This window comes from Babylonia areolata, chromosome 30 (genome assembly GCF_041734735.1).
Source record: "Babylonia areolata isolate BAREFJ2019XMU chromosome 30, ASM4173473v1, whole genome shotgun sequence".
In the NCBI taxonomy this organism is placed as follows: Eukaryota; Metazoa; Mollusca; class Gastropoda; order Neogastropoda; family Buccinidae; genus Babylonia; species Babylonia areolata.
In genome coordinates, this window is record NC_134905.1 from 11268084 (window position 1) to 11281893 (window position 13810).

General features: G+C 40.9%; 1 protein-coding gene across 1 annotated transcript in view; it reads right to left on the minus strand.

The window, feature by feature from the left end:
• The window catches only part of LOC143275395 (translationally-controlled tumor protein homolog), a 28964-nt gene extending 18939 nt beyond the window's left edge, over positions 1-10025 (minus strand). The window contains exons 1-2 of the mRNA XM_076579469.1: positions 9874-10025; positions 6450-6517 (exon numbers count right to left, since the gene is read on the minus strand). Of these exons, the coding sequence (XP_076435584.1) occupies positions 6450-6517; positions 9874-9901 (96 nt within the window). The 5' untranslated portion in view covers positions 9902-10025. The remainder of the gene's footprint in view (positions 1-6449; positions 6518-9873) is intronic.
• Positions 10026-13810: the final 3785 nt, after the last annotated feature.

Sequence of the window (13810 nt, forward strand, 5' to 3'; positions counted from 1 at the left end):
TGTGTAAATATTTGTATTTTTTATCACAACATATTTCTGTGTGAAATTCGGGCTGCTCTCCCAGGGAGAGCGCATCACTACACAGTACACTTCAGCGCCACCATTTTTTTGTATTTTTTCCTGCGTGCAGTTTTATTTGTTTTTCCTATCGAAGTAGATTTTTCTACAGAATTTTGCCACAAACAACCCTTTTGTTGCAGTGGGTTCTTTTACGTGTGCTAAGTGCATGCTGCACACAGGACCTCGGCTTATCGTCTCATCCGAATGACTAGCGTCCAGATCACCACTCAAGGTCTAGTGGAGGGGGAGAAGATATTGGCAGCTGAGCCGTGATTTGAACCAGTGTGCTCAGATTCTCTTGCTTCCTAGGTGGACACGTTACCTCTAGGCCATCAATCCACATGTTGATTTTTACAATTTTAAATGAATAATTTGTATAGATTAATGTAAAAGTAGAGGGCCCAGAGTGTCAGCGAATCGATTGCGATCGCGCTTTAATGTTAGCACGATTCCCCAATCGAGCTACATAATTATGTGACCTGGTTGGAGACATAATTTGACCACAAACAAGAACGCCAGAGAATCGACAGACAGAAAATACGAAAAAACTTAGCCGTATGAAGAGCACAGGTACAGGAGTCATGATGGCTGCCGGAAAAAGAGGGCGATAACCAGCGGGACAAAGGGGAGGTTACCTACTTCCGGGAGGTTATCGGCCGTAGTTTCGTCTGCTCCGCATGGGCGGATAGTTTGCACAGGACAGGAATGTCAGACCCCTGCCGGAGTCTGCACTAGTTGGGTCACGGTTAAGTATGTGTAATTAAATTATCATTTTCTGATTTTCTGTTTGTGCACTTACTAAATTGTGTGTGGGGGGGATGTCTGTTCAATGAGTGTGTCAGTGTATTATGCATAGGCATGTCTGTGCATGTGTGTTATCTATACTGTCACTCCTGAATTATTATGCATGTGTATATGCTGTGTAATAACTAATATTGTTGATGTTTATTTTGTATTTAGTTTTTTGCCCTTTTTTTGTAATACATGCAAAAGCTTTTCTTCTTGTTTTCTTATGACAGCATTGTCTGTTACAGAAATTCTAAACACTTTACACCCATGAGGAGATGATCTGCCAGACACAGGAGCAGACATGGGGAGACTGAGGCCAGGCAGTCACTGGCCTGCTAACATTCCACCCACCAAGGAGCAACAGACCAGGAAAACACAGAGGGTGCAAGGTGAGTTCCGCCAAACACAAAACACAAGGAGTGTCATGTCAAGAGGTGAAAAACGCCAAAAAAGAAAAGCCACCACAATCATGTGCAAACACTGTCAAGTGCCCCTCTGTGCTGTTCCATGCTTTGAGGTGTTCCACACAGTCAAGGACTACAGCAAATAATAATCTAGCTGCAGCAGAAAAGTGTAAACAGTTTGTTTTTTTTCAAGTGATGGATTTGTATGGTTTTGCGTTTTCTGTTTTTCCAGTGTTGTGATCTTTTATTCATTTATTTTTTTAACAGTTTATTGTGCAACATTTGACTTCAAGCCGATTCATAAGAATCCGGGAACCTTACTGTGTGAGAAAATCATCTTATGCTTCTTTGTGGATTAGCTGATGGATATGACATGCCTGGTGAGTACAGTATACCCATTTTTCAAAATAATTTTCCCCAGTATTTAGTGATATAATTTTTTTTTTAAATATATATATATATATATTTAGCAGCATTTAATGAGAAAACTGTTAAAATGTTAAAAGAAGAGATAGTAAACTATCTAGTGATTTATAATTTGTATGTCTTTGTCTCTGTGTGAAAGTGTTAATTTTTTAAATGACAGTATTTGCCCGTCAAAGCAAAACAGCATGAACTATTTAACATCATCTCCATATAGTCAACACTGTAATTTTTGTTTTCTGTAAATTTACTTTCAATCAAATGGAGTTTGAAACTCATTGCAAATTATTTGTCCAATCCTGAAATCCAGAAGAAGCAGTAGAGATCAAAGCTATGTCGTCGGCAAACAGCAGTAGAAAAATCTCCTGCAAACCTGGCAAAAACTGGTATCCCTGTTTCCCAATGTTTGTCACAAAATCAGCCACATGTGAAGTGAAAAAAGTCAAGGGAGACGAGTAACCCTGCTTCACCCCAGCTGGACAATCAAAACAGTCTGATAACTGCACCAATCTGAACACATACGTGTAATGAATTGTAGATTCCTTTCAACATCTTAATAGAATTGGATTCAACAGAGTAGGTAGGACCACTTAAATTTTGAACTTCAACATATCTAAAAACTAATTACACCATTGGAAAGAACATAAAAAAACGAAGTTCACATGCAAATTTCCATTGCATTATACCCAGTAGTTTTTAAGAAAACGGCATCTAAAAATGTTCAAAAATGACGCGTTTTGACAGATTTAACAAATTGCTATTTTTAGACTGTCATAAAATTTTAAGATGAAGACTTACCACATTGTTCTCTGCTGTACTTCGTACCACCAATACCTAGTTTATGCTGAATTTTTTCTGGCCTACTCAAGAACATGCTTAGAGAGAGACAGTGCCTCCAAAATAGCAAAATATTCAGTTTTGTCAAGTGTCGAATGGCCTGATTTCACAGTGATAACATGCTGACTTATAATGTTGAGATCTCAGAAAGTTTTCATGCTACAAAAACATTTCAAATATGTGCATGTTCAGAAAAGCATGTAGAATACAGTTTTTTGGAAGACTTAATGCTATCAGAAATGCAAATAACAATGAAAACAGTCACAAAGTATATGGTTTTTAGTAACTAATGAGAGTTTTTTACAATCATGATGATACTATGCTGTCAGATATCACCAGAGTAATTGTAAATATGCATATTTGACATAACAGAAGTCCAGTCATTTCAGCATCCTTGATTTGCAGTTCCCTTTCTTTTTCACTCAGTTTTGCTTTAAGAAATGACACCTCCTCTGTCGTTGTTCTTAGTTCCTGTGTGATAATGTCCTCATTTTTTTTCTTTGCTGCATGCTGGCTCTGGGTCTGAAGTAGGAGGTAGCTGTTTGACAGTTTTTTGCTTCTTCCTGCTGTCTCTGAAGACCACTGCACTTTCAAAAGGAAGTTCTAAAAAATCTTGAAGTGCACTCTCTCCCCCTGGTTTACTTCTGTTTATACGCAGGCGAGCCTCTCCTGCTCTGAGCCTCCCCAGTTTTAATTTGAGCTGTTGGGTTGGTGGCAAATCTCTGACCAGGTGTCATTTATGCAATGTTGCATCCTTTATCCTCAATATCCTAGCTAAGTGACATACTTCAGACACAAGACCAATAGGACAACTGAGTAAAGCCTCACGGTCCTCTACAGTTCCTTTCAAAAGATCTGCACGTGTAATTCCAAACTTCTGACAGGAGGGGCCACGGAAGATGCATGAATCTTTCCTTTCTTGTAAAAAACATTCAGCACCACTGATCGTTTCACACTTGCTGAATTCCTTAACAGTGCGCTCAACTATTGACACCACACGTGGAAAGGTACACTCTGGGAACAGTTTGTGTAGAAAATGTTCCATTTCCCCCCAGGTTTTGTTTTCTTGATGCTTTAACATATTTAACTGCATCAAGAGTTTGTTGTTGAATGGAACCTTGGGTGCTGATGGTGGTCTTCCTCGTCCACTGTGTGCAACAGTTGCCCTTAAGGCTTTATACTGATCATCATCTGAAATACACAGGCATGGAATTTGAGACAGCTCTAATGCTTTAAAATCCTTTTTTTTTCCATTTCATGGATGCTTTTGCATATATATCATTTATGTGTGTGTGTGTGTGTGTGTGTGTGAGTGTGTGATGAATGTGCACTGATACATGATCTACTAATTTCATGACTACTCCACTGTAATGGTTTCACTTAAATTGATGTAAGTGTTATGTAACAACATATCTTAAACTTATTTCATGTTTACTAATCATGTAAGTTATTTATTCTTTCCATCATTAACACACACACACACAAACTAATTCATACTCAGGCAACCTCATGTATGCATGCTACATCAGTTCAACAGACACTAACTCTGTGCATACACACTTAGCATATAAGATACATACTAATGCGCGCACGCACGCACGCACACAGACGCATGAAATTGTCTTGGCGTTTGACGATCAGAACAGAAGTGGAAAGATACACGTGTTCCCATGCTGTCCGACGTCGGTCACAATATTAAACCATCAATCCGCTCTCACTAACTCAAAACCCTTGTACAACAAAAAAAATTACTGAATAATCTGACACTTCATCTTCTAGATACAGCTGTCGATCGCGGTAAATTTTCGAATAAAAGATCATAATTGTGCTAAAAAATAACGTGACTGACGAAGCGTTACTGTTCCCAGTTACACATCGACACTGCTGAAGCAAAGTTGTTAGGATTCATCCAAACCAAAAAAATATTTTAAAAAAATACTACTTATATTTATTTTCAAAATAAACAAATTGAAAAAATTGTGCTTCTTACAAACCTGCAAGTTGGCGTGTTTTCCATTCTTCAAACGATGATGAGTAGACGAAGGCTCCTTCGATCGCCGCCATGGTCGAGCTGCACTGCGGGATCCGAAATCGGTCACTCGATTTTCTTCCAAAGCACGTTCGAGACTCTTTCTTTATAACAAAGCCATGAATTGCACTTGAAAGTGCATAGTTTAAAATTTCTTTTCTTGTAATTTGCTCGTGATTTGAAACACTGGTTCGTATGTTATAGGGTCGCAAACATCAGTCTCACACTTTCGCTGCGACTTTCAGATCGACTTCCTGTGAAAACCCCAACAAATTTCTAGCCAATCAAAACGTGAGAATCCTGGCTTTCCAGTGACATAGTTTCTAAATTTATACATGGCCAATCAATGCAGCGCGAAGCAATCGAGTGAAAAACATGATATTCAGCTCGCGCGGCAAGCACGGCGGAGTCTGTCACCGCAGTAAAAATCGACGCGACACCCATTGTGTTTGAACGCCCGGCACATACCAGTTTGACTCGAATGATAAAAACAAGTACCACAGGAAGATAGATGAAAGAATGAACTTTATTCCAGGATAAGATTGGTGTCATTTAATTAAGTTTGTTAGTGAAACAAGCGAGTTGAAAATGGTCAAATTATGGGTCTGGACTGCGCTGTTAACCACAGCCACAGTGGCCGCGGACCGACCTAAACAGAGAAGTCCACTAAAAAGGCTGGGGGCATCCAGACAGCAGAAGAGGGAAAGGGACAGTGTGAAGTACCACAAAGACAAGGTGACCACAAGGCAGGACACCATGAGACCAGCCAAACTGAAGAAACAGGAGCTGATACTGCTGGAAGGTGGCCCAGCATATGCTGCTGGGCAATTCTGACTGTGTTGTTGCGGAGTGTCTGGATATGGTTTTGAAGCTTTCAAGCAAGTGTGTAACATATGTGTCTGAAAATGGTTGTGCTGTTTTGTTTCTGTTCTTTTGCCGTTTCATTTTTGTCATGCATGCCACATAAATATGAACATATCTCAAAAACTGTCCATTCAGTTCTAAAGAAACTTTGCACAGTTGTACTGCTAACAATTCTATGTAAAGACTTTATGGATAATAGGGGATGCTATCTGTTTATAAGGTGAATTTCATAGCACTGCATGTAATTTTAGACTGAACTGTAAAAAAAGAAAACTTTTTTTTTTAATCAGCCATAAGCATAATCAGAAAATTATAGAAGTGTTAATATACTGATGTACATTTGTGCCAACAATTCTTAATCTTTGATATTGTAGCTGTAAAAGCATTTCTAAAAAAATCAAATATGGCAGCTGTTTATGCCGGTTTCCATAGCAACAGCAAGATATTACCTTGAACACAGAGCATTTTTAAATTTAGGATTCATAGTATGAACAAATAACATCCATAAAACTTTTTAATTTAATCCATTTTGAAAGTTAGAATTTACTGCCTCACATGGCCTTAACTTAATCGACCGTGAGGAAACCTTTTGATGTTGATGTTAGCACTCTGACAAGACAACTCTCCTCTTTAGGCCTCTTCACTACCGGGTCAACAAATGATGCTTTCGAAAGCGCATTCCATTTTCAGTTTTGAAAGGTCATCGGCAAATGGTACAGAACAGTCCATTGGCTTTTTTGTTCTTTTTGGTTCTTCAGAAAACGGACACTCCATTATTTATGTGAATCTGAAAATGGATTTTCCTACCTTGACGAAGAGTTGCACCCATGTATGGTCCATGCGATATACACCTCTGCCCCTCTACAATCAACTTCACATAAAGTATTTCCACTTCCATGCCTCACAAATCACAATGTAAGCATAAAGCACTGAGAAATATTTGCTTCCCCTTTCATATGCCCATTCTTTTATTCAGTTTTAAATTTCAGCACATTAGAATAATGCCCACATATTTTTTATTTTCCAGTAGTGAGTACTCTTACCTTTGCATTGAATTTGTAGTAGCAACCTTCATCCGCAACTGGGATAGAATCGGTGAACAGCTCATCACCTGGGTGGAAAAAAACGAGATTATTACAGCTGTCACAAAACAGTAAATAAAAAATCAACTTCCAAAAACAAAAACAAGGGGCACCTGGAGCAAAACATGACATCCCACCAACAAAAAAGTGCTGACATTCATAATAATCATACTGACATAGCATTGGTGAAAAGGGCAGAAAATAAAAAAACTGAAAAGTTGGGGTCCAGGTGGGGGACATAAGCAGAGCCCTGTTAGGAAAGGTGGAAGGGATGGGGTGGGGGAGGGGGCAGGCTCCACAGAAGCTGAACCAGAAAGATGGTTTAAAACGTATTTGGCAGGCTCTCCAGCAATTAAAACTAGAAAATTTCATCTAAAAAAAAAAAAAAAAAAAAAAAGAAAAAAAAGAAAAGAAAAAAAAGGAAGTATTTATCAAAGTACATAGTGAATCACTGAATTGGCTTTATCAAGTATAATTTGATAAACTTAAGAACACAAACATGACTTTTTAAAGATCTTGCATTGTGCGAATGAGTACATGTGTCATGCATATTCCTTTTAAATTTCAATGTGTGTGTGACTGTATGTGTGTTTCATACAACTTTGTGTATAATATTCTCCGATTCAGAAAGAGACAGACACAGAAAGGGAGAGAAACAGACTTTATAAAGAGACAAAGAGATAGAAAAGGGGGAAGACAGGAAGAAAGTTTGAATGCTTGTGTCAGACCTGCCTAGGCCCCCAAATACATTCCAGTAGAACCCTAGTTTTCAGTAGTTTTATGGTGGTTTTCAGCAGCATGATTGTGATGGCATTTCCTAAAATACGCTCTTCAGGTAGTCTTCTCCTTTGTACTAACCAAGACAAGATTTAGGGCTCATTGTCAAACAGAAGTGAAACTTTCCGTAATCAAATAGGGAATTTTTCAGCTATCTTTAAACGCCTCGCGCAGTTCGAAAATGAAATCTGACCCTGCGTGATACTGCATGAGCGGTAAAGAGCTGTGCACCTCGACTGCATGAAACAGAAAACAAAGGGATAATTCATGAAATGATAAAATGCAAAATACCATGCACATATTGTGAATGAAATATTCAGTTTGATATATATATCTAAGACATGCATTCTCACATACATACACAAATAAAGGTGAGTACACAAAATATATCAAAGAATAAGATAGTATGATGTGTATATTAATAAAATATTCAACATTTAGTAATCATATATACCAAAGACATTTAGTAATACACTAATCTCAGTCATGAAATGTAGTACCCTGAAGTGGAAATATCTGAGTAAATAATCGCATGCAACAAAGACACATAAGATGAATAGTACATGTAGATGGCAAAGCTCTTGTCAGCAACTGGAAAGGACAGACCCTCAAAACTTCAGCCTCAGTTGTCAAAGCATAAGTTGTTCCTGCAATTTGAGTTATTGCGTGAAAGGTAAATGCAGCCAAATAGTTCAGTGCAGTGAATTTTGTGTTGCTGTTAAATGAATACTTACCTGTTAGTATGCCATTTTTATAATTCTGTTATCACAGTGTTTTCCTCCCACTCAAAACACACCAAAATTGACAAAATCCTAAACATATATTAAACTGAAAGCTCTGTTTTTGGTTTTATGTTTTAAATTGAATATAACATTTGTTCTTTCTTATGAGCTGATCTGTGTATCTTACATGTTGCAGAAACGGCTGCTCATGGCAGGGCATGCAAGACCTATTCAATGATCCAAAAAGGCCAGTATGAACATCTCAGGTAGCAAGCAGCATGCTATTGCTGATGCCAGGAAACTTGTGAGTGCCAAAAAAGATTTTTTGGTGTGCATTTTCTCCCTTGTGAATGCCATTTTGTGAAGAAATAAAGATGCATCATCCACCTTTTATTTCTTATTTATTGTGGTTCTTCTATAATGAAATACATGACTGAGTTCATGGATGGAAGAAAAAGCTATAGAGCTGAAAGAAAATATTCATATATCTGTCATTTTTGCTAGCAACTTAATATTTGCTCCCTCCTGGGAACCTTTGTCTTGGAATGCCCCATCAACCTACCCATTCTGTATAATGCTCTCAAGTTGCATTTGTTTAAAAATTTGCAGTAACTTTGCAGAAGCTGATCAGCCAAGACCACTGGTAACTTATTGTGGCTGTAACTTCAATATTTTTTCAAAAACAAAAATTTTGAAGAAGTCTCATCCACAACGTGCACCCTTTTTTTTTTAATGAGAAAATCAGGTATCATTCCTTTTCTGCCAACTTTAAAGGGAAGTTTTAAGGTTGATTTTAATTTATTTTGAAAGCTGACATTTCACTTAATACACACACAAAATTTCCTGGTCCTACTTGAGACTGTTACTGAAATTCATCTTTGCAGCATGCTACCCCAATAAACAGTCTTTTTTCTGCTGGTCAAATTGAATATTTTTCAAAGTTTGAGACCCTGATACTTAAAATTCAGTGAATTATCCTGCCTGAAAAAAATTCAGTGCACTTTTTGTGATGTATTCTACAAGAATCTTCACAATGATGAAGGCGGTAGCCAAGGGAAAGAAGAAGAACTGTCCATTCTTTTCAGTGCTGTAGACATTTAAAGCTGCTATTCTGTGCAGATTGACACGTCTTGATTTTCTATTTCCCCCTACTTTGACAGGCATATTTTCCAATTTCTTTGCTGCTGAAGTGTTATTGTTTTCTTGTGCAATATGCCATTATCATATGGTTTTTAAAAGTATGAGTTTTCATTACAGTACCCTCATGGATAGTACAGTTTGACTGTGAAAATATTAAGTACTAACAGCATGTATGCATCCTCACATGTTTAAAATGGAGTATCTTCAGAACCAATCAAGATATTCACTTACTCTTTTTTTTTTTCTTTTTCTTTTCTTATAGTCATGTTTGCCAAAAATCACATTTCAGTCATTGTAATGAATATATGTATTTTCACTGCCGCCGCCTACTTAAACCGCAACTGACGTTATGTGACACAGGTAATTATGGACAGGTAGTTGTGGACATAGAACTAGAAAGCAGATATTGTGAAAAATCGCCCTGCTGATTAAGTGGCGTGTTATGTATGCATAAACCATTAATGATGATGTTAAGTTTACCAAATAAAACGTAAACTGTGGCGACGCGATATTTGTAATTGTAGAGTTTGGGTCAGTAATTGAATGTCTGTAACGCTCGGGTAGACTTCATGTACCCAGTTCTCGAAAACGACCCACGAACATTGTCATTCGCTTCCCTTTGATTCTGTTTTTCCTGAACACGTTCATCATCCAAAAAAAAAGAGAGAGAAAGGAGACAATACCGTCAGTAGCAACTTCACTACTACGATGATTCAACAGCTTTTTTGTACTTGTCACCCACTCACCTGTAATAAAGTCCTTAAAAATAATCATTGTTGCGGATTTTGCGAATTCAGACAGCGTATAGCAGACTGAAGCCTCCTCAAGCTGCAAGAGACACGGAAAAGGAAGTTAGCTGTAGCCTACCCAATTTGGATCCGGGTCATCCGCGGTTAGCTTCTGAGGTCAAATAGAAACTCGTCCGGAGAATGAAAACCTTTTTGTCATTTTCAAACAAAGATGTAAGTGGACTGGGAAAAAGAGAAGACTTTCAGTGTTCTTTTCATACGACAATCATGCCAAGCGTGTGTTTAGGAAGTGAAAGCGAACACGATCCGTTGACCGCATATATTCTTGCGCCACTGACTGAATGCTGTGTTTTGCGGTAAAGAAGCCTGTCAGAAGACAGACGAAACCGTTGACCCGGTGCAACAGGCCAGATCTTATCCCTAGCTACTTATTACCCCGGGTAAGAACCTCCTAGGCCATTTCTTTTCAACCCCGCCCTGGCTGGAATATACCCCCTGTGTACACTTCGCTCACCCAACCAGTCTGTATCACATTTACACAAAAAAACACATAAAACACATGATGATAATGATGATGGTGATGAATTATGATTGTAATAACAATACTAACAACAACAACAACAATAATAATAATGATAATAATAATAATAATAATAATAAAGGGAATGTATATAAGTCCTTCCAACGCTCAAGCCACTTTCCAATTAATGCAAAAAAGTGATGTGATGATGTTCGTCAAAAACGCGATGTGATGATGTTCGTCCTTCGGATTCAGTCGAAGATGACCATGGCTTCAAGAATCAGATGGAAGATGTGTGTGTGTGTGTGTGTGTGTGTGTGTGTGTGTGTGTGTGTGTGTGTGTGACTCTGTGTGTGTGTGTGTGTGTGTGTGTGTGTGTGTGTTTGTGTGTGTGTCTGTGGGTCCAGAGGTGACTGGTGAGGCCAATCCGGGCCCCTGAAGTCTTGCCCACATGTGGGACACAAGTGAGTGGGTGCTGTTGTAGCAGTGGATGCCGCTGCTCGGGCCTTGCACACAGCACGCTTCCGTTGCACCTCGGTGACTGATGCGCCTGGCTTCAGCTGCATGGGCTTTTGTGGTGATTATACTGTGCCAAGCTGGACGGTCCGAAGCAAGTGTCTCCCAAGTGTTGATGTCGACGCCCAGGACTTTGAGGAACGCTTTGAGGCAGTCTTGGTAGCGTTTCTTCTGTCCTCCAGCTGAACGCTTGCCCTGACACAGCAGCTGATTAGACAGTCGGCTGTCTGACATTCTCACCACATGTCCAGCCCACTTGGCTTGGACATTCTGCAGAAGGGTTTAGACGCTGCAGAGGCCAGCTCGTTCCAGGACTTCCGTGTCGGGGACTTTGTCCTCAGTGCCACCTGATGTGGAGGAGTCTGCAGAGACAGCTCAGGTTGAGCTGTTTGGCGTGTCTGCTGTAGACAGTCCAGGTCTCGCTGGCGTAAAGGAGGGTGGTAAGGATCACTGCACAGTAGACATTCAGCTTAGTGGTAGAGCTGAGTTGTCTCCGCTCCCAGACGTTCTCATGGAGTCTCCCAAACTGAGGCGGCGCTGACTTAAGCAATCCTGTTCAGTTTTGACGCAAGCGTCTATGTTCACACACACAGACAAACACACACACACCACCACCCCCACCCACCCACAGACATACTCGTAATGTCCTTCACGTGCCATGCCACGCCCGCTCACATCATGCTCACTTTCAGACAACATCAGAGAGGTTAACAGTGACCTAGTTGGCATGCAGTGCAGGGGAGCATGTCTATGTTTCCCCAGGTCTCAGTTCTCCCAGGTCTATATTCCCCTAGGTCTAAGTTCCCCCAGGTCTATGTTCCCCCACAGCTGACCATGGTTGACCACAGTTCAAGAGTGCTCAGACTGCATCATGTTGTCGTATATGTACATTGTCTTTGAAGATGTTTGACCGCTGTATGACCACCACTGACCACTATCGGAGTTCAGCTTGCATCACACTGTATGCAATATTGCAACGTTTTAGCAGATTTCACTATACTGTTGGCCATTATTGACCATTACTTGCCACTGCTGACCACTGCTGACGACTACGTCAAATTCTTCAGATTGCGTTGTTTTATCACATTTGTATATTATCAAGACGTCCAGGTTTTTTGTTTTTGATTTTATTAACTGCAAACTGACCACTGCTGGTCACTGAAAACCACTACCCAGTGACCACCGCTTACCACTACTGACCACTACAGTTCACTGACTACTACTGACCACAGCTGACCGCTATCCACTGCTGCCCACCACTGACCACTGTCTACTGCTGATCACCGCTAACCATTGACCACTACTGACCACTGCTGGCCACCATATACTGACCACTGACCACCGGTGACATCCATTGACCACTGATGACCACTGACTAATGCTGACCACCACTGACCACTGCTGAGCAACACTGACCACTACTGACAGCTGACCACCATTGACCACCACTGATTACTAGCACTACTGATCACTTACAACCGCTAACCAGACCGACCAGAACCAACCACTGACCACTATAATACTGACCACTTATGGCTATTGACCTCTGACCACTACTGACCACTGACTTCTGCTAACCACTGACATCACTGTCCACTAATAACCACCGTTGCCTATTACTGTCCACTGCTGACCGCTGACTACCACTGACCACTGCTGACCACAATCACAGAGCACTACTGACCACAACTGACCACTTTATATGGACCACTGACTACTGACCACCATTGACTACCATTAACCGCGGACAACTACTGACTACTGCTGTCCACCACTGACCACTACATACTACTGACTACCGGTGAGCATGACTGACCACTACTGACCGCCACTGACTGGTGACCACCACCGACCACTATGGACCACTGACCACCACTGAGCACCGCTGACCACTGCTGACTGCTGACCATTGACTATTGCTGACCACTGCTGACAAGCACCCAAAAGTGTATGCATGATTAAACAAACATATGTTTAGGGGAATATAGACTTGGGGGGAGCAAGAGCGAACCACCACCATCCAGGACAAAACCGGAAAATGTCTCACTGAAGAACAGGACATTTTGAAGAGGTGGACTGAATACTGCTCCGAGCTGTATGGTCACAGAGCCACGGGAGACCCAGAGGTACTGAACGTCCCTCCAGCAACCAACAACGACAACCACCCCATCCTTCGAGAAGAAGTGGAAGCAGCTGTAAAATCGCTGAAAAAGGGGAAGTCAGTAGGAGTGGATAATATCCCAGCAGAGCTGGTCCAAGCAGGGGGAGAAGCAATGATCACAGCCCTCAAAACCATCTGCAACAAGATCTGGCACACAGGGGAGTGGCCAACACCGTGGACCCAGTCACTGATCATCACCCTCCCCAAGAAAGGCAATCTACAACAGTGCCAGAACTACCGCACGATCAGCCTAATAAGCCATCCCAGCAAAGTCATGCTAAAGATCCTGCTAAATAGACTGAAGCCACAAGTGGAGAAGATCATCGCAGAGGAACAAGCAGGTTTCAGACCAGGGCACAGTACAACAGAGCAAATCTTCAACCTCAGGATTCTGTGCGAGAGGTACCTCCAACATCAGCAAGACCTCTACCACGTCTTCGTGGATTTCAAGAAGGCGTTTGACAGAGTATGGCATGCAGCTTTATGGGCCACCATGAGGTTCTATAACATGAATGCCAACCTGACCCGAGTGATACAGAACCTCTATGACAAAGCCACCAGCGCAGTCTACTTCAACAGTAACATAGAGGACTGGCTCAGAACCACAGTCGGAGTGAGGCAAGGCTGTTTGCTCTCACCAACTCTCTTCAACATCTTCCTGGAAAGAATCATGACTGACGCACTTGAAGACCACAAAGGAACAGTCAACATCGGAGGCAGAGCAGTCACCAACTTAC